General features: G+C 34.5%; 1 protein-coding gene across 4 annotated transcripts in view; it reads left to right on the top strand.

The window, feature by feature from the left end:
* Window positions 1–21,905, top strand: part of NBEA (neurobeachin) — a gene marked incomplete at its 5' end in the record, with an annotated part of 629,414 nt that overhangs the window by 394,641 nt on the left and 212,868 nt on the right. For 3 of the 4 annotated variants that reach the window (XM_082675501.1, XM_082675500.1, XM_082675502.1), the window contains one exon: window positions 13,238–13,381. In XM_082675501.1, the coding sequence (XP_082531627.1) occupies window positions 13,238–13,381 (144 nt within the window). Of the gene's footprint in view, window positions 1–13,237; window positions 13,382–16,400; window positions 16,434–21,905 lie in introns of all 4 variants that reach the window. The other variant, XM_082675503.1, reaches the window with a different exon arrangement.

Genomic DNA, 21,905 nt, shown 5'->3' with positions numbered 1-21,905 from the left:
AAAATGTTTTGAATCACTTGACTTTTCCTTTAATTCAAACAGTTTAGCTTAAATTATAGTTAAACTTTAATGTGATGGGCAGAAACATTTAGCTGTAATTTAAATTTCATGACATTCTATTTAGGCAATTTATTTGGAGCCACAAGACAAATATATTAACAATACTTTCTTTTAAATGAGCAAATAATCAGAATTAGATATATTTCCAAGGAGACAAAAAGGACAGTTATTGTACTTCATATTTGCTTTGCAAAGCTTTCTCTTCCATTTCATTATTAAAACTTTTGGTTGACCTTTTTCAGTTGGAAAACATCCTTAACACTGATGGAGTTTTTCATGCTTCTTAGTAATACTAATGAGTTGAATAATTTATGAGGTTGTCATGTGCAAAAGATTTGGTGTGATTTGATATACTTTTCAGCCTCTAGTGTTGGAATGTGATTAATAAAAACCTAGAGGCATGTAATTTTTTTTGCTGGTGTTTAATGCTCTAATTTCATATGTATTGAATGTGTTTTTTGGGTGTTTTCTGATAGTAAAATCTCATACAAGTGCAAATTTAATTGATTACCGGGAATTTTACAGACCATAGCAGTGGAAGAATATAAGGAAAATATTTTAAACTATAAATTCATTTTCTGATCTGCAGGGCTTTCTTCTTCAGGGCAAATTAGCTAATAAGGAAATGATTGAAAAAGGAGGATTTTGTATATTGTTTGTATGTTTAAATAAAACCTAAACCAGACAAATTTTGGTCCATTTCTGATGCTGAAAGATTATGGTGTCAAAGAATAGTTAAAATCTTAATGTTTGGTTGTCTTTGTTGATTGTCTATTACCATGTAGGACTCTGTTCCCTTTCCATGAAATTATAGTGGAGCAATGTTTCATCAGAGCCTAAGATCTCAAGCTCCATGTCTGCGATCAAAGCCATCATCCTAAATAGGTCTGATCAGGCTTCGCAGAGGAGGGCAGGCTGTTTTAGCCAGAGGAACAAAAAAAAATGGAGCAAAGATGACAAAATTAATCATTCATTTCTTTGGCAATAAATAATAAGATATGCTGAGAACTGCAAATGAGAACATCCTTAGGTTCCTCAGAGATGTATCTGCTTAACACCCAATTTATCTAAGCTTGTGAAGCCATCGAGATATGACCTTGATGAATAAAAAGCAGTTCTGTAGTGAATCTGGAATTAAATTAGTTTTGATGGTGTATGCATGGCTACTGTAAGGTGCTACTGGCAGTCATCAAGAAATAAGAAAACACCGAGAATAAAAAAGTACTAGTGCAGCTATATACAGTTGTTGAGACAGGAGCTTCAAATTATCTGACTTCATTTTTTTCTGACTTCAGGTTTTTGAAGAGTTTACATTTATAATAGTTGGAAACGATGATTTGATTGTTTTACCGAGTGGTTTATTGTTTGTACCATGTAGTCTCTAGCAAATGTCTTCTTATTGTTCATTGATATGTCCGTTTTAGTTGGTGTATTATTAATTAAATCTTCATATCTGGAATGAAATAGATGATATGATTATTGTTAAAATAATTTATTGAAAAGTTAATGATGTAAATTTTTTACAAGCGAGAGAAAGGCATACATGGAGTCATCTTTCAGCTCTTTTTTGATGCCAGTGTCATATTTTAATACAGTCTTATCTTCACCCTATGGTTTTATAGTCTCTTAAAATAATTTAAATGGATTATATAAATGCTGACTTATAAAATATGCTTATAAAACACATTTTAAAGTTTTTGTGTAACAGCATTTTCATATCAACAAAGGTTTTAACAACTCCCCTGTTTTTATGTGAAGCTTCAGATGGAAGGCTTTAAACTGATTCAGAGGAATCAAGTGGCTTCATTAATTTAAAAGCATTTATTGAATATCTTGTCCATGCCGTGCATGCACTAAATGTTGAATACAGAGGCTGAGGCACAATTTCTGCCTTCTCACAGCACATAGTTTAGTGCAGTGTGTCTCAGCAGGGGTGGAAGTCAGCGTGTGCTACTGGCATCTAAAGGGTAGACACCAAGAATTCTGCTAAAATACCTGACTATTCACTGGGCAGCTCCCCAGAATGACAACCAAAATCCAGCCCAAAACATCAGCAGTGCCTAGGTTGAAAAATCCTGGTCTAGTGGAAAGAAATAAGCAGTTCTCGTAGAGGGAGGTGGCACTTCATAAAGGAACACAGGGAAGGTGACTAACGCTGGACCTATTGGGTTGGAGTCAGCTTCACAGAAATAGTTACTTATGAACTGACTTGAAAGAAGATTAGGAATTTACCAGGTGAGCAGGGAAGAGCAGAGTTAATAACAGAAATTTCCAAGACATGGAGGCATAAAAGACCCTAACTTACTTCTTTGAATGACCTCAATATTTTGCACTTGGTAATAGGTCACCTTGTAAAGTTATCAGAAAGTATTTTGATTTTAAGTATTTTATATTCTGAGATAAAAGAAAAACCACTTGAGGACAGGAATCATATCTTTCACCTATTCCATTTAAAGCATCCACATTAATACAATTTTTTGTACTTAGTTGCTGTCTTTTATTTAATTGATAATTCATTCATTTCAACATACACAGTATTTTAACCACATTCATTCATCCTTTTCAATAACAGCATTGAAGTATGATAGTCTACAGAATAGGTCTATAAGTACAGCATTTTCAAATTCTGAAATATGTTTTTTATGTCTGTACTTTATTTCCAGTTAGAGCATCAAAAGCCACTAAAGATAAGGAGCTGACAAAATTATAGTAATAGATCTATTGCTAAGTGGCATGGAGCTGCTCATAATCTTGCTTATATTTTTAGACTAATTTTTATAAAGTGTACATAAAATTACATTTATAAATAATTAAAATACAGTATGATAGATATTTTCATCAAGTTGTATTAAAAATGGTATGCAAACTCAGTGAAGAGGGCTGGCTAACTGAAGAAATAAATTTTAGCTAAACTTGAAAGGATAAATGGATATCTACCCAAGACAGTAAGTGAGGTGGTGGTAACATGGAGGAAGGGACCGCACAACATGATGTGTCCAGGGAATGAAAGTGGTGCTGCTTGATGGAACACAAGATAGTGTGGGGAGATCGTACAAAGATGAGCTGAAAAGCCTGCTTGGAACTATACTGTGAAGGGATCTGTCAATAGACAGAGCTATTAAAGGATTTTTATTTGGGAAAATGACACACTATAGAAATTAAGTGGCATGCTAACTAATAAATGGTAGATAGAGCAAAATCTCAATCTAAATACCGTGATTTTCCTATACAGTGTGTTGCTGTAGATAAATTTGGAATTTTCCCAAGTGTATGAGCATTATTGAACCTCCCCTCTCTAAAAGTTTACCTGCTAAATTTTGGCCCACTCATACAGCCTGTCATCCACAGAGATTTATCAGTACAGGTGAACTTAGAGTCGTTCACAGACTGTGCATTCAATGTCATGTATAAAAACATAATTTAAAATGTCTTTAGGGCTTCCCTGGTGGCGCAGTGGTTGAGAGTCCGCCTGCCGATGCAGGGGATGCGGGTTCGTGCCCGGTCCGGGAGGATCCCACATGCCGCGGAGCGGCTGGGCCCGTGAGCCATGGCCGCTGAGCCTGCGCGTCCGGAAAGTCTTTAGTGTTTTTAAAAGTGCTTTCGATAACCTATACCAGCACCATCTCTTAGCTATCCCAGTTTTTAATAGCTAAAGAGAAATTCCTGTTAATTACGTCTTCCTTCCATGTCTCTGAACCAGTTGCTTATCTATCCAAAACATCTCCTACCCCCCATTTCTCAGAGTTTTAAAGTAAATTTTCCACACTGCATTTTGTGTCAGGCTTAGAAAAGAAACACCAAGCATCATTCCCCAGGTTAATGCCATCCACTGCCAGGGGAAGTCTCCCCACCCTTTAAGCCCTCATTCAAGCTGTCCAGTTCATCTTTTCTTTCATTCCAAGACTGCCAAAACTTTCTTCCTTCCATTCTGCTACTCATTGGCTATCTACCCCTCTTGACTCAGGATGAAAGGTTTCTTTCCTTTGTTCATTTTCCCCTCCCTCCCTCCCTCCCTCCCTCCCTTCCTTCCCTCCTTCCTTCCTTCCATCCTTCCTTCCTTCCTTCCACCTTCCCTCCCTTCCTTCCTTCCTGAAAAGAAACATAGTCATTGTGGAAAATCCAGAAAACGCAAAACAATTTTAAAGAAGGGGGAAAAAGTCACTCATAGACAGCCGTCAAGATAGCTGCCTTTACCATTTTAATGTATTTATTCCTGCTGGTCTTTTTCTAAGCATACTTTAATATAAGGACCAAACACTATGCTATGTACTCAGACAGTCACGAAGATGAATAATGCATTATCTCTGCTCTTCATGATATTTAGAGGGTTCCAAACTAGCCCAAGTTTTCTATATGTTTTAGCACTTTTTTCCACAGGTAAAGTGTGCCATGTGATTTTCAATGTAATGAAATCCTATTTAAAATATTTTAAAATCACCCTAACTTAATGGCTAATCAAAATCCTACCACATAATATTCTCCTACCACAGAGATTCTATGTTTATCATCATGTATATTTTTAAAATATGGCTTATCAAATTTCCCTTAAAAAGCATAGAATGCAGTTTTCTACATTTACTCCATTAAGATTATTAAGTTAGCATTTCATAGTTACATAATGCTGTACTTAAATTCAATAATATTTTCTTGTACCCTTTTTAATTGCATTTTTACTGTTTAAAAATGCTATTTATGAATATCCCCTTTGTTGGTCTGCTCTAAGAAATATTGCTTATATATGAATATTTTGAATTAGGAATAAATGAAATTCCGTTTTTGCTGTCAGAACCAAATTGTAAAAATGCATTGCATGTCTTTGAAAATCAGTATACTCTATTAGCAGGCCTGTCAATATAAAAAGTGCATTCCCTTTCCACCTCTTGCTCTAATAACCTCTTCTGTGTTACTCTGAGGCAGTTCACATAATCAGAGTATATTGTCAGCTTACTGGAGTTGGGGAAGCATGAAATGAAAATCACGTTAATATTGATCCAATTCTTTTACTTGCAAGTGTCCTTGATGTCCTTCTCCACAGAGCAATAATTGTTGATGTTAGGTAGCCATTTTCTTTTATTTCTTATAGTCCAGTAAATCATTTACAAGCATAACTAATGTGAATAAGAACTTACCACTTAGAATAATAATCTGTGAACATTCCATCTTATTAATGTCCATATTGCTAATTCTGGATATTTACTCTGTCATTGAAATAAGTTCTTCAAGCTTTTCAGAGAACAGCCTACCTGCAGATGTAATGTTTATGTCTAGTTTAAAACAGTCGAAAGTCTGTACAAGTTACTCATGCTGTACTCTAATTTTATGTGATATAACAATGTATTAAAATGGACCATAAATAGTAATATCAGTTATTGATTCAGGTAAGCATTACCATTTCTGAATCAAATTCATTATAAATTTGAAGCTGGTATCTTGGTAGTTTTATGGTGATATAGATAATATCTATTTTGAATTACAAAATATATTCTCTGTCAACAGAAATGAATGAAGTGAGAACCATGGTTAAATCCAATGCATTCAGACTAAAATACTCACAACTAAGAAGTGAAGAATTTGATGTGTAAACTGTCCAGATTTTTTATCTGTATTAATTAAATTTAGTCAATAACTATTCAGATTTTTACGTAAAGTGTGTTTGAAACAACAAATAGAAATTGTTTATTTGAATAGAAACAGTCTATTTCATTTATAGAAATACTTGCTTTCATAAAAAGATTTTGTATTGATAAAGTGAGGCTCCTGACTCAACATCAAATATAAAAGAGCTGAGTTTTCCAGTCATTCTTTCCAGTAGTGTTTTGTTGTTTTTTTGTTTTGTTTTGTTTTGTGTTTTGCGGTACGCGGGCGTCTCACTGTTGTGGCCTCTCCCGTTGCGGAGCACAGGCTCCGGAGGCGCAGGCTCAGCGGCCACGGCTCACGGGCCTAGCTGCTCCGCGGCACGTGGGATCCTCCTGGACCAGGGCACGAACCTGTGCCCCCTGCATCGGCAGGCGAACCCCCAACCACTGCGCCACCAGGGAAGCCCTCAAATAGTGTTTTTATTCTGTATCACTAACAGTCCTTACCATTAGGATTTTTCTATTGCAAAGACTGTTTTTTCTTTAATCCTGTTCTATACAGAAGATGATTTTTTTTTTTCAGTCCTTGGCCTTCAGCAGGTCTTTCCTTCTATGTCATCATCATTTACGTTACTTAAGAAAGGAAATACTATGTCTGTGCTATAAAGTCAAAGGCAAAATTTAATTTTGAATTTAAATTATTTACAAAGAAAAATACTTTTCAGTAAATGATTGTTACAGTGAAGTTTGTTTTTTGTATGTACTACTGCTTTTATCTCACATTAAGATTGACATAAAACATTTTTGAGTGTTAGGTTTCTCAATACAACAAAAAACATTCTTTCATCTTGTTTAAAATGTTCAAAATTGTAAAATTCTCAGTAATAGATTGATTCATACGTATTATTGCACAAGATCATATCACCATATTTAATGTAATTAGTTGGGAGTATTTATCTTAAAATCTTCTCCTTTTAGTGGAAATTAAATAATATCATTGGAGTTACTAAAAGTGCTGTTCTGTAAAGATATTTGTTGCTCTGATTTCAGCTTTAATGAGAAAAAATAATGTCTATTTAAAATTTCCCAAAGTATTTATGTGTCATTAATACTCCTAAAAGAAGTATTTAGGTTTGAAAATGAATTGCAGCATTTTCTCTTACGTAAGGGGAGATTTTTGTCAAAACACATTTCCCAAGCTAAAAATGTTGTGAAATGGTGTATATTGAAAAGAATTTCTCCTCCAAAAAAGATTGCCATCTTAAACTGATTTCAAGATGTTTAGAAACATTAGAATTTCCTGATATTACATTTAGATAAAATTAAAATGAGACTAAATTTCCATTCTTCCCATTTCCTTCCAGTGATGGAAGAAAAGTATGTATTAAATGGCTCATCTTTATAATTCTCTAAAACAAATTGAGATATCAACTTTGTTGAGAAAGCAGTTTTTTCCTTATCCAAGATATTAAGAACACTTATATTCTTAAGATGCCTATATACAAAATCAAAAATGCATGTCAAATATATTGATGCTTATGTAATTTTATTTAATAATATCTTTAAATGAATAATATGGTTATTGAGGGAAAATCAGTTTTTAATGTAAGCTATTTACACTCCATTCAGCTTTACAAACACTTCATGGTACCTGCCTACACACTATCCTTGCTGTCTTCAGGAATTATCTGATCTAGGGGAGGTGTTGAAGGCTCGTATTGCCTTGTAATGAATATAAACAGTGTTACAACAGCATAATGGAGGGAAGAAGATTAATCCCAATTGAAGGAAAGGAAACCATTATTTGTTGAATACTCATTATTGACTAGGTATTGTGCTAATAAGACCTTAGACGCATCCGTTATCTTATTTGAGTTTTTAAATCCTCACGTCAGCCTGCTTTTTTCCCCCTTTATATAAATCTTAGGCAGCATTATTGTAAGCAATAAAGCATTGGTTGTATTCTTGTTCATTTTTAAATTATGTACTTAGTAAACTTTTAGTACTCTTGTTAGTTTATGTTATCAACATTTTAACAAACATTTTGAGAGCTTATTATATAAATAATATTCACATATTTCACAGTATTTCAGCATTCATTGTCTATTTCAACATTGCAATAATCCTGTGAGAGTTCAGTTAAAAAATACTTGGTTCTCTTTCAACGGGGTAGGAAACTGAGGTTAGGAGATTGGTCTGGATATATTTGTAAAATACTTTTTTAATGGATGTTTGCAGGAAAAATAAAGTAAGAATTGAGAATCACACAGTCCACCTTACTCATTTATGAGGAAACTGTAAAGGACATAAAGAGAAAAGTAACTTTTCTTAAGTACTGTACATATAAAATGATTAATATGCAAATTATGTTTGTATTTTCATGTGCTCACTCAACAAATATTTATTGATTGCCACTTTTTTTTGACACTCGATACACTGGAAATTAAAATCTAATACGAGAATACCTACATAAAAGACTTAAGAAAAATATCAAAAAATAATATATTTTGACTTATAAGATACAAAATTTATACAGTGAAGAGAAAAATCAACTAAACTGCATTCTGAACGACAGAGCAGGTAAGAGAATTCCATGTAAAAGAAATTACACATGTCAGACTTAAAGGTCTGAAACAGTGTGGCATGTTTGGGAACAGAAGCATTCAGCTCTTGGGGAATATAAAGTGTGAAGAGGTCAAATCGGTAAATTAGTGAGATATTAAATAAGCAGGGGCCAGCTCATGAGTCTTACACCATGTACTTAAATTGTACAGATCAAATAACATGGAAAATGTGTTCTTACAGAGTAGATATACATAATATAGGTAGATAAGTAGATAGGTAGGTAGATACACATGTATGTTCATGTATCATTTTAATAAATGAAAATTAAAGCCATATTTCCATACTCAATGGAAAATAAATGATAACTATAATATAAAACTGGTAAGAAGCCCCTGCTACACTAAAATTGGCTTGTTATGGGTTTATATCTTTTCTCTTAGTGCGTTAACCACACAGACATGATTTTATTGTTTCCCTATTATTATAAATTACTTTTTTCCTTATTGGTATAGATGTTTTGGAGTTGTCTATAGAATAATTCCTTAAACAGAAATAAACTACTTTATAGTATTTTTCTTTACATTAACTGTTTATGTGTATCAATAGAAAAAGACATGATGGGCAAATGAAATTTCTTTGCCTTAATTGCCCAGACTTTCCAGTTAGACATATTCTCTGAATATTATCAAGATAAGTTAATGTCTCCAATTTATCACTTCTATATTTTGACTTACCCTTGTTTAAAATAACAATATAATTTTAAATGATAATTAATAATTATTATTATAGTAGTAATAATGCTAGAGTATAATAACAGTACTAAAAACAGAAACATCATTTTCTCGTTACTTCACTTTTAAAATATACTTTGTTTCATGTGGATCCTTATTATTAAGAGAAATATTACAAAAGAGGAGCTTCATTTAAGTTCATGTAATGCAGTATTCTATATTAGATGGCATTTTCACATACAGAGCTTTAAGCATATTTACTTACTAAGGAATCTAATGTGTATAGGATGTTTTCCTGTATTTGTTATTTGTAACATGATGTGGAAAATAAGTGTAATTTTTAGATTTGGCTTCATTAATCTATAATTTGGTGGAATTTTTTATTCTGAAACCTTTCAAATTTTATGGCATTTTAATGTTTTCTTAGAAAATAAGGGTGTATGTCCAGCCTATCCAGCTTAACACATAATTCACATTTTCAAAGCTAAGGCATTCTGGTGGTTTGTGGTACTCGCTTGTTAATTTCCTGATGAATGGCTAAAGAGGCCAAGAAGTGCACTCAGTCTAACACGTCTTCTGAAGATAGATGATCTCAAATAAATTCTCTTCCCAATCAGATTTTGATTTGCTGGGTGTTAAACCAATTCTTTCTAAGGACAGTGTTTATAAGCCTTGTAATGAGACAGCCCTTTGAGACCTTACCTCTTTTTGCCTGTAATTTTGATAAATGAAAGTCTAATTCATAAAGGATATTGTGATTGAAAAGCACCTTTGGATCTCATACACTTTCATTTAGGTAAATGTTTGGTGCAGTATCATAAAAATCAGGAAGTTTACTGAGCTGCAAACTGATAGCACTTCAACAGGGACGATAAGTTCAGTGTGTTGGTAGGGATTAGTTTACTACTTATCTTTTGAAGACATAATTGTTTTACTGCTTTAAAACTAGAGGGGATAAAATTGAATGTACATTTCTCAAATATGATATACATTTGAGAGCTCACATTCCTTTGACTAAGATTGGAAGATTTTATTTTATATTTTTAATAACACAAGAGTAATGTAAAGCCTTTCTTTAAAAAGACAAAGCAGAATGCACACAGTTGTGATACAAGGAAGAACTTGCTTTATTAAGCTGACTCATGCATAAAGGGCTTTATTGACTATTTCATGTAAAGAACCAAGTTCCCTTTCATGTGAATTCATAGATTCTTCAATAAGCACTCAACCTGAAAGCAATTCACCAAGAATCTCTGAGATATCCTGGAATCTTCAGATTAAGAGATATCCAGAGGTAACTAATATGTTTCAGGTTATTCATTTATTCAGTATTTATGAGGACTTGCTGTGTCCCAGGCAGCGTGCTAATAACTGGAATTACAAAGACAGAAGGATGTTTCTAGTCATCCAGGAAGGAGCTTCCAGGCTGTGGGGAGATAACAAGCACACAAACGATTATAATACATATAACTACTAGAGTAGCAGGATTTACGAAGCATAAGGGATGGGACTTCCCTGGCGGTCCAGTGGTTAAGACTCCGCACTTCCAACGCAGGGAACACAGGTTCGATCCCTGGTTGGGGTCTAAGATCCCACATGCCACGCTGCATGGCCAGAAAAAACAGCATGTGGGAGAGTGCGCACAAACCTGCCTTAAGAAATCAGAGTGGGGAACTCTGGGTGGGTAGACTTGAACTTCCGTTCAGCAGGTGTTCATGGCACACCTGCTGAGTACCAGGCGCTGAGGCTGCAGAATGAGGCTATAGCCCAGTGGAGAAGACATACACATAACAGATACCACCCACTCAGTGTGATTGAGTTCTGTGTAGACTATGAAAGTATGGATTGGTTAGGAAAGGCACCCGAAGGAGGTGAGTTTTGAAGGTTAAGTAAGAATTAGCCGAACAAAGGAGGAAGGGAGGGACATACCATATTGAGGGGATACTTTTAACACAGGTAAAGAGGTCTGAGAAAACATGACACATTTCGGAAGCTGTAAATGGTCCAGTATTGCTCATGGGGGAGTAAGAAAAACTAAGACAAAACTGGTAATGAGAAGGTAAAAGGCCTTAATCAGTCATGCTAAGGCGTTTAGATTTGTATCCTAGAGTAGAAGCCTTGCACTGAGTGTTGTTGATTGGGAGGGGTTAACACACAATATTAAGCAGGAAAATATTCTCAACTTATTAGTGTTTAATAATAATACTCTGACAAAAGTATGGAGGGTGATGTGAATAAGGGAGCTATTAAGGCCTTCTAAACCAGAATGATAATGGCTTGAGATGGGTCGAGTCCGTCACCTTACAGAATGAATCCTGTGTCTGTGGCTTAATTAAGTGGGTAGATCAAAACAGGAGAAAGTGTAGAAGCAAAAGATAATTCGTTCAGTTAGGGAAACGTGGAACTAGGAATATCCAGCTGAAGATGCCTAGTAGAAATATGGCTATAAAGACCTCAGGAGAGATTTCTTGGTTATTAATCACTGGATTTGCCTCTTTGTTCTCAGATGATGCAAGCTCCAAGTTTCTCAAATTAAGTTACTACCCAAGAAGCAAACAATGTATAAAGATAGCTGTCCCCAGAAGATTACTGTTGTGCGGGCTTTATATCACCAAGAATCCAAATGAAATTAAGATAAGGTTCTGGAGCATTCAGTAATCAATCCTCAAGCTTTTATTCCAGAAATAAGAATCATCTGTGGGCCAGTGAAAGAGGACTACACATATAAGCCATTTAATTCCCCTCACCTTCCATGTAGCATTGATCAGTATGTCTCTGAAGTATTTATTGAAAGATATATTTAACAATCTGTTACTTTATATTGTTAAGCTGTATTTAAACCATGCTCTCTAGAGGCTATTGTCCAGTAAGAGCTAGGATGACAGACGGTACCTCTCAGCCAGTGACACTCTACAGTGTTGTCATGACATGCTGTGTTCCTCGACATGTGTTTTTTACTCCTCTCTGGGCTACCTTTGTGTCAATTTGTTAATGTTTTAGCAAACAGAATTGGCTCTGAGTCACTAACAAAAAGAAATGTGAAAGCTGCAAAGAAAGAAGCTAACAGTCTGGTTTACAATGCAGGTTTTACCACAGCTAGATGCACGTCCAAGAAAATGGTAGAGCAAATATCCACAGGCAGTAAGGGACTGTTGGAAGTCCTGTACTGGGCCTAGGAGAATTGACCGGAAGTATTCATTGTTCACTGGAGAGGATTTTGGCCAAAGGCATGACAAGATTTGCAGAGTAATTGCATGTGTACACAATACCATAACATCCCCTAAACTATGACACAAAAATACTGTGTAGCAGTGATTTATTAGGCTCACATATTCAGGAATATATCCACTATACCAAATGAAATGTGAAGGTGTTTCTCTAGTTAATGCTGCTCCTTGAAGCCTATATCCTAATACTAAAGCTAGAACACAGTAAGTTACACCATTATCTTCCAGGTTGAATTCCAACTTCAAGTGACATGAAATAAAGGTATTTCTTAGCTGTATACATATAATTTACTTGTAGCTCAGATAATTTCAGATTCAATGGCACCTGCCAAAGCAGATGTTTGAATGCAAATATTGAAATATTTGTTAAGCAGTCAAATCCATGAGAGATTTAATTGTGTTGTAATTCCTAACCTGCGCCTTGATTAACAAGTTAGTGCTAGGTCAACTCTTGCTATATTTCAATTTTTCTATTTTTTGTGTGTTTGAATTTTGGCATTTTGTACTATTTTTTATATCAAAATAAGGATATCACTTTAGAAAGCCATCATTTATTTCATCCATTGCTAAGGAAATAGCTGTTTTGATGTACATTATACATCTACATCATTCCTTACTCTGCCTTTCTGTAGCTTCCTAGTAACAGTCATTTCTCCCTTCAGATGTGAATGCTTTCTTCATACTTACCTACTTTAAAAAATGATCTGATCAGTTGATTATCTAATTCACACTGAAGTATAATTGTGTAAAAGTGTTTAATTTTATGGATCAGAAAACCAGGTTTGTGGTGAAGTACAGATTTTTGGTAGAAAGTGCAGTGATCTTAGAGTCCCAAGTCCTAGGTTCCCCAACAAGGCATGTAGCTTTCTCAGCCTGTTCCTCATCTGCAACATAAGAGCAGGTGATTACACCCCTTGCCTTTCTCGTGGAGTTACTTAGGCCAAACAAGATAAAGAAGGTAAAAATCTTCTATAATTGAAAGTAGTATGTAAATGCAGCATATATTTATAAGAAAGTAATGGATTTATAAGAAAGTAAATCACAATGACCTAAATTATTATGTTTTGGTTGTGATTAGGCACTGAAGAAGATGTAGTAAAGTCTAAGAAAACATTCCGGAGTCAAGCAATAGTGAATCAGAATGCAGAGACAGAGCTTATGCTGGAAGGAGATGACGATGCAGTCAGTCTGCTCCAAGAGAAGGAAATCGACAATCTTGCAGGTAAATTTTTAAATATTTTTTTATTTGTTGTAAGTAATAAATGCACACAAAGTTATTGAATTTAAAATCTATCTCCTGATGAATAAGCTAGAGCCAGTGGTTGGAGCAATACTCAATCATGTGAATGCTAATAATTTATCTCATTTCTAGTATTGAAAAGAGGAAAATACATATCAAACTAACGATAAATGAATAGCATCTACTTTCTGTGTAGTGAAGAGCAACTTTTAATATAGGAGAAATAATGGATAGCATAAACTGTTCCCATCTAACTGCCTAAATAATTGGGGGGCTGGCGGGGGGAACGGGATGGTAGACTTCACATATGACTAACATGCTAACAGCTGTGAAAAATAGCCACTTCGGGCAGGTGACCATTGAAATAGCCATTTCCTTCCTGCTGTCACTCTTGGGAATGTCCCTCCCCATCTCTCTTTTTTTTCCTCTCTCCCCGCACGGCTAATCCCCACTACTAGGAGACATACTTTCACCTGCCCACCCTCAGTTTTCACTTTGTCCTGGTGCTCGTCTAAGGTCAGTTCAGAACAGCATCTACAATGGCCCAGTGGACTGTATATACCTTAGTGTTGGCATATAACCATTTTTGGTTTTTAAACCACTTTTGAGAATCTGGTGAAAGCAGATTGTTTCATGAAGGTACACAGACAATCTTGTACACAGTATCAGAGGGTTCACTGACCCCTGGAATCCAGTTTGTGGAATCATATCCTAGATCTCAGGCTAAAAACTCCTGCTTTAGAGTCTCAAAAGTGGTTGAATCTTACCTCTATTCTATATTTTCACCCCATACAACATTGGAGTGGCAGATGACAATAGAGAAGTGGACTTACATTCATCATTATGTTTACAAAATAGCGCTCCTGTTTCCAGAACTGAGCTGAAAATTACCTGGCATGCATTAGGAAAGTCTCCAACAATATTTCTGCCAGTTAGAAATCTCTCACTTTTACCAAAGAGAAGATGTTAATTGTAAACTGGAGAGGAACGTTATTCTTCCTCTTTTAGAAAATGTTTAATAAGGTTATTCTAACACCAACTCCTGGATATGCCTATGTTATTAGCAATTCTGTATCATGAAAACGATTTTTCCTATTTAAAACTAATCTTAAGTCCATGAACAAATGTTTACCTTGAATTTCTGAGGAAATGTTCAAGTTTTAGTATTGTTGTTTTTGTGGGATTTTTTAGTAGTTCAGAGATTTTTATCTGAGGCCACTTGGCAATTTAAGCAAATGAAGTCCATTATTTCTTTTTGCCACAGATTGTTTTCTCATTTTCTGGTCTTATTCTTGATCCTAAAGAACTAGAGAAAATTCACAAACACGATTTCTGACCTTTTGAAGTAATGTGTTGCCTTTCCTCATTCACATATCCTCACAGATATGTTCAATAATTATACAGTTTAGTTTAGCATCTCTGGTCTTTAGTTCCCACTAAAGGTAATTAGTTGATACAAATTTGGCTAGTACCTTGAAGTTTATTATGATGAGATATGCTCACTAATACCAGAAGCAAAATCTGGTAATGATTAATGACTCCTTTATATTTCTCTCTTTTAATGGTAGCTTGAGTAATTATTAATATTAATTTATGCTTATAAACAAAATTCTCAAAATAACATTAAGTTAAAATATGTAAAGAGCAATGAAAGCAGGCTTGAAATAAACTGTTTAAAAATTGAATCTTAGCCAACGGTCTCTATCAATACTCCTACAACTTCTGTCTTTTAAACAGATTTTTCTTTGAGCAGATTTGCTCTTTTCCCTATCCACCAAATCCTAACTCATACTCTTTCTGTGGAATCCTCGTGTCTGAAAAATCTTATAAACTGTCCTAAAATATTGATCTTCTACTTAGTCTACAGTGTTCATGTTTAAATCAGCAGTGCACAAATGTGACCCTGAACTTTGAATGCAGTAGAAAAGAAGTAGGGGATAGATATTTTGTGAAGGGAGAAGTAACAGTCACAGAAATAGTCTGTATAATATATAGGTGTCTAACGTTATGCTGAAGCCTACTTACTAATCTGGACTGCCATGATAGTGACAATGTCACATAAAAATAATTTTGGGGCTTCCCTGGTGGCGCAGTGGTTGAGAGTCCGCCTGCCGATGCGGGGGACGCGGGTTCATGCCCCGGTCTGGGAGGATCCCACATGCCGCAGAGCGGCTGGGCCCGTGAGCCATGGCCGCTGGGCCTGCGCGTCCGGAGCCTGTGCTCCACGGCAGGAGAGGCCACGGCAGTGGGAGGGCCGCATACTGCAAAATAATAATAATAATAATAATAATTTTGGAAGTTAATTATGAACCAGTATTCTTAGGTTTTAAAAAAAATCAGCTATAAGTTTTAAACCACATAAATACATAACTTTTTTGTTGCTCTAACAAATTCTTATCCAAATAATTGTTATCTCTGTCTCAGAAGTCAAAATTTGCTAAATAATAATGTCTTTCTTAGGATCAGTTTCTGTTTATAAAAAGAAAAAAAAGAGGAAGTATAGCCAGCATGTCTTGCTAGGAACCAGGTGGTGTTTGAAGGGCTTCATGTGCAATAACCTATTTAATAGTCACAACAATCCTGAGAGGTAGATACAATTATTATTACCTTAATTTTACAAATGAGGTTATAGAGGTCAAGACAAATTTAAGTAGCTTGCATAAGGTTAACAAGTGTATAAAATAATGTATTTCCTTAAAAATATGTAGTATATGGCACAAACTAAAATACACAAAATAGTGTCTTTAAATAAATATGTAGATATACTTAGAAGTTTATGAATAAGCATAATAATTCATTTTAGTTTTATATATGTGTTCTCCAAAATCATCTAGTAAGTTAAAAAAATCTGACAGGGTATTTTCAGCACAACTGTATTTAAACATTGACCCTTTCTCATGTTTTCCCCATTTTCCTTGGAATTTTCTAGTTTTAATAAAGATACGATGTCCGCAAAGTTCTACAGTTTTAAGTGTCATACAATTTTCTGTTTCACTTTTAGTTCCCTTTCTTCCCAAGCTGTTCATCTCAAGAGGCAAGTTAAATATGTGTGACTAGTAATTACTCAATTTATTATGTATTGTTGCAAATGGCTAATATGATTATAATATAGAACTATGCCAATCAATTATTACATTAATAACACCTAACTTAATTTATTTTAATTGCTTTTTTAGTTTGTAGAGATTGACCAAAGTGAATTAGCACCTAAGATTTCATATGTAATTAAAAATTTCAACTTACTAATTATATTGTTACTTAAAACATTGAAATTAATTTGTGTAATTCAACTGATTTTAATCTAAAATCTCAATTATTTATTTTAATTTGAAATTTAGCTTGGCAGGTTATTTCTTCAAGTAATTATTGAGTAACTAAAATTTAAAATTAACTCAAATTTGTGTGAATTGACAAGTGAATGATTTAATTCAATTGATAGAAAGGCTTGTCTCCCACTAATAGAATATATTTAATTTCTTTTAGAGTAGTAGTTCTGTCACATATGCGGGTAACAATAGAAATATTTTACATAATAGAATTAGAATTCATACGGATTCCTTTATTGTTACTTCCAAATGTTAGTAATTTTGCTAATTTAGAGAATTCTGAGTTAATGTTAATGATGATGGCCCTTCATGCTTTATCAGTTCTGTAAGTTGTTAAAAATGTTTTGTTTATGTATATGTAAGCTGTTATTACCAACAATCCACCCATGTATTTAATGTCAAATAACTTAAACGATTTTCTACAAGCCCACACCGCCAATGTCCAAACTTCTCTTTTTACCTGAAATATCCTTCACACATCTCTAATCTACACCCTCCCTTATCTTCTCCTATCAAAATCTCTACCCTTTTTTATACCTATTTAAATAAAATACTTTGTGAAATATTCACTAGCCAGCCTTATCACCCCATAACTTTTTTTTTTTTTTTTTTTTTATTGTGATACACGGGCCTCTCACTGTTGTGGCCTCTCCCATTGCGGAGCACAGGCTCTGGACGCGCAGGCTCAGCGGCCATGGCTCACGGGCCTAGCCGCTCCGCGGCATGTGGGATCTTCCCGGACTGGGGCACAAACCCGTGTCCCCTGCATCAGCAGGCGGACTCTCAACCACTGCGCCACCAGGGAAGCCCCCCATAACATTTTTTGACAACAACTTTATTGAGATACAATTCACATACCATACAATTGACCCATTTAAAGTGCACAATGATTTTAATGATTTTTGTATATTCACAGTTATGCAACCATTGCCACAATTTTAGCACATTTCATCACCTCAAAAAGGAATCTCATATTCTTTGGCTATTCCCCCCAACTTTCCCATTCTTCCTCCACAGCCCTAGAGGACCACTAATCTACTTTCTGTCTCCATAGATTTGCCTATTCTGGACATTTCATATCAGTGGAATCATATAATATGCAGTCTTTTGTGACTGGCTTCTTTTAGTTAGCATGATGTTTTCAAGGTTCATCCATGTCATAACATGTATATCTTTTTTATGACAAATAATATTCCACTGTGTGAATGTACCACATTATCCATTCTTTGTCATTTATCCATTCAAATGTTGATGGACATCTGGTTCGTTTCCACTTTTTGGCTGTTATAACTAACAATACTGCTATGAACTTTTATTTACAACATTTTATTTGAACATAAGTTTTTTCTCTTGAGTATGTGCCTAGGCATGGAATTGCTGGGTCAAATAATTACTCTATTTTTAACTTTTTGAGGAACTGCTAGGCTGTTTTCCAAAGTGGCTTCATTATTTTAATTGCCATCAGCAGTGTGGGAGGGTCCAGTTTCTCCACATTCTTCCCAATGCTGGTTATTATCTATCTTTTTTATTATAACTGCCCCCCAAATTTTGATTATATTAATCTTAAGACACTTATTACATAAAGCGTTGTTTTGTAGATGCTGTTCTATATGTTTTATCCCTCCTTTTAGACTGTAAATTCCTTAAGGCTATCAACCATATCCCATGTACCTTTGAACCATGAAGAAATGTAACAACATTACTTGCCCTTAAAATGTTCCCATTGAAAAAGTTTCATTATAGGTAAACTGGAGAGCTGAGATAATTATCTAGTTAATTTATACCAGAACAAAGAGACAAAATAAAACTTTTGAGCTCTTGAAATTAAGTATTTGGGAGCTTGAATTATCAGATCATATGTTCATACTAATTAAATCATTCAAATAATGACTCAGTTCATTACTTGTCTTTTCTAGTGTATGAACATCTAAAGTTAAGCTAATCTTGGTTCCATCCCAGTTTCTACTAATTATGTCATTTTAACTAAATGTCTCTTAAGGTCTCCATTTTTAACATCAAGATACCACTGTGACTCTTAATCAAAAAAATAATAACTCTCTCTATCACATGGAAAAGATGTCCTATAACCAATGGACTATAATGTTATTTTGAATATTTTAAAAAGAATAATTAGTATAGGGAACTAGCAACATGGGGAAGAAGTGTTAGAGTGTAAGTGTTGGATTTTTTGTGGGGGTGGGTTTCAAAATGGTAGATTTACAATCCTTTACACACACACACACATACACACACGCACACACACATACACACACACACACACACACACGCATACATACTCTAATCAAAGTCAAGAATCCGAAACTTAGAAGAAATGCGTTATGTGAATTTAAGGATGAGAAAAATATAGAAATAAGGGAGGTCTACTAAGAGAAATAGAATGTGGTCAGTGGGAGGTTCTCCTAAATGACAATCACTTTCCCCACGTGACTCACCTTTGAAGCTCATCACAGTTCCCATGCACTTTCACTGATGTTTAGAGGGCAGTACCTGTTCAGACTGTTTTTCTTATTGTTAACCAGTCAAATCTTTGCATTTCATACAATCTCTGTTCTACCAATTCAAACTAAAAGCAGGTATCAAATGATAGGGACGGAGGAGGAAACTGTTGCTTAGAATTTTTTTAAATTATGAAAGTTTCAGGCATACAACGTTATAATTCAACATCTGTATAAATACAAAGTGATCACCTTCACAATTCTAATTACCATCCATCACTGTACAGTTGGCCCCCTGCACTTATTTACTTAGAACTTTTTTAAGGTTGACCATTCCTACCTCCCTAAATCTCTATTTGACTGCATTTCACATACTCATTTACTTACTCAGTAACAGTTTTTGAATACTTAGTGACTATGTAGAACTCTGGGGTTCGGAGACTGATAGGAAAAGAAAAGTCAGCAGGAGAATCAGTTCTGCTACCCCTACTCAGCAACTCAAATAACCAGGAATTATGGTATAGAATATGCGTACCCTAATAAGTGACAGTAGACAATTAAGATGATCAGATCGATAATTTAGGCCTTTAAATGTTCTAACTTGAAATATTCATCTACCAGAGGCAAACTTGCTTATTTAAGGAGTGAATGTTACCTAAAAACTGAGCTAATAAGAAAGGAAGATAAAAGCAAAGTATAGGGCATACAAGAAGGAAGAACTCAAGAGTCTAGAAAATTATAATAATAAAATGAAAGGAACAACAGAATTCTAAAAACTAAGAGTTTTTCAGGGAAATGTGTTATTTAAAGAATAAAAAGAATATAAGCCGAAAGCACAGAAAAAAATTACTATAATTGTTTAATGGAATAAGAATATAAATACTATAGATGAGAACAAGGTCAGTTGTTTCATAGATGCAGATAAATTCTGACTCAGATCATGTCAGCTTGAGTCAGGCCTAACTGTTCCACACAGTCCAATTCTAATATGATTAATGAAGATTCTTTTCCTGAAAAAACTAGTATTTTAAAAAAATTCCTTAAAAGTTACACTTAAGATGTTTTAATTACAAAGTCTAACTAGACTGGAATCAACCTGATAATTTGTATTTAGGGGAAAATATCTTTTAAACATTCTGGATTCTCTGAAATGCATTTTGCTCAGGATTTTCCCCTTAATTTTTAAACCCAAATGTGTTTTAAGGGAAATTTAATCCATATGTCCCTGACTCACTCACACTTAACTCATCAAAATGTTGTTTAGTAAAAGCTATTTGATGTTGAAAAAGCCTTATGAGTCTTTATAAGTCTTTTTTGTCTCTCTTTGAATTAGGAAGTTGCTTTGCAGTCATAAATAGTATACCCAAAGGGTTCGTGTTCAGCTTCAAACAGAATTCGCAAAGCTCTTAGAGACAACATTAACACATGCCCATTTCTTACAAAAGCTAAAATACTTAAACTTCTAAGTTAATTTTTTAATTCAGCTGAAAAGTTGTGAAAATCAGTAAAAGCTTCACCTTGAATATCTAGCCTTCTTAGCCTTCATTATTTTTACAATGTCTACAAGGCCATTTTAGAGTCTGCAAATACTTTACTGTATCCATCTTTCTGTATCTCCAAAAATGCATGTCCTCTCCAACCATGGATTCTGTAGTCTATAAAAACACTTTTAAGGTACTTTTAAGTGTAACAACATCCCACTAACCAAACTTTGTAAATTTAAAATATAATAAAAGGACATAATTCAACTACGTTCGTTAGACATCAACCATGATTCAGCTTATATATAATGTTCTTACATCTTTTTTTTATTTTAAGAATAAGCCATTCTTTGTTATGCTGCAAATCTTTCACAAACCACAGTGATGAGGTCTGTTCTTTCTAATACAGTGTTCTAGTTGAAACCGGTTTTTATTTTTTACTGTTTTCTCTGTATGGAGAGTTTCCCACAAAGTAATCCCTCTACAGATTTATAGTTATATTTACTACCAACCTGAAAAGTAGTGGCAATGAACAACTCAACTCACTTATCAATAGACCATCTCTCTCCTATATGTAGGCAGCTAATATTTCAAATGTCATGTTTTTTAAAGAGGATATGATGAGGATATTATTCACCTGTTGAAAACATGTGGGTCACCACATTTGTCACACTTGGAGGGGAAAAAAAGTGTGAGATAACAAAACTGTTCCTAATGCCGAACTCTGGGCGTTAGCAACGTGGAGAAGAGGAAGAGGTGAGATTTCATCACTGCCTCACCTCTGAGTGCTCTGCCCTCCCTCTGAAAGACTTTGGCACTAATTCGCAAACAGGTAGAAAACTGATTTTGCCACTACATTTAGAGCAGTGCCATACAAAAAGACAAATTAGTCTCTCTGCATCCTGAAAATATTTTATTTATTTAATTATTTTGTTTCGATGACTTAGTGCTATGGAGCCAGAGCAACAGCCTGCAAGGGTACCTCAACATAAACAGTCAGCACTAAGGACAAGTTTTACATGGAAATCCATTTATAAGTAGTTGTTCCAGTAGCATCTGCTCCATCAGATCAATCATCAGTCCAATAAATATAAATCTAGAACAACTTTTTATCAGCAAAAAAGAAGAGAAAGTCAGCCTCAGTTTGCTGGCTAAATATTGTTAAATATCTTCTTTCCAGATAAAATGTTTAGGCAGTTTTATTGATCAGAAGATGACAGATAGTAATGTTTTATGTGTTTTT

The sequence above is a fragment of the Grampus griseus genome (assembly GCF_964374135.1).
Source record: "Grampus griseus genome assembly, chromosome: 18".
NCBI classification, from domain to species: domain Eukaryota; kingdom Metazoa; phylum Chordata; class Mammalia; order Artiodactyla; family Delphinidae; genus Grampus; species Grampus griseus.
Note: the sequence above shows the minus strand (reverse complement) of the source record. Positions and strands in the feature narration are given on the sequence as shown.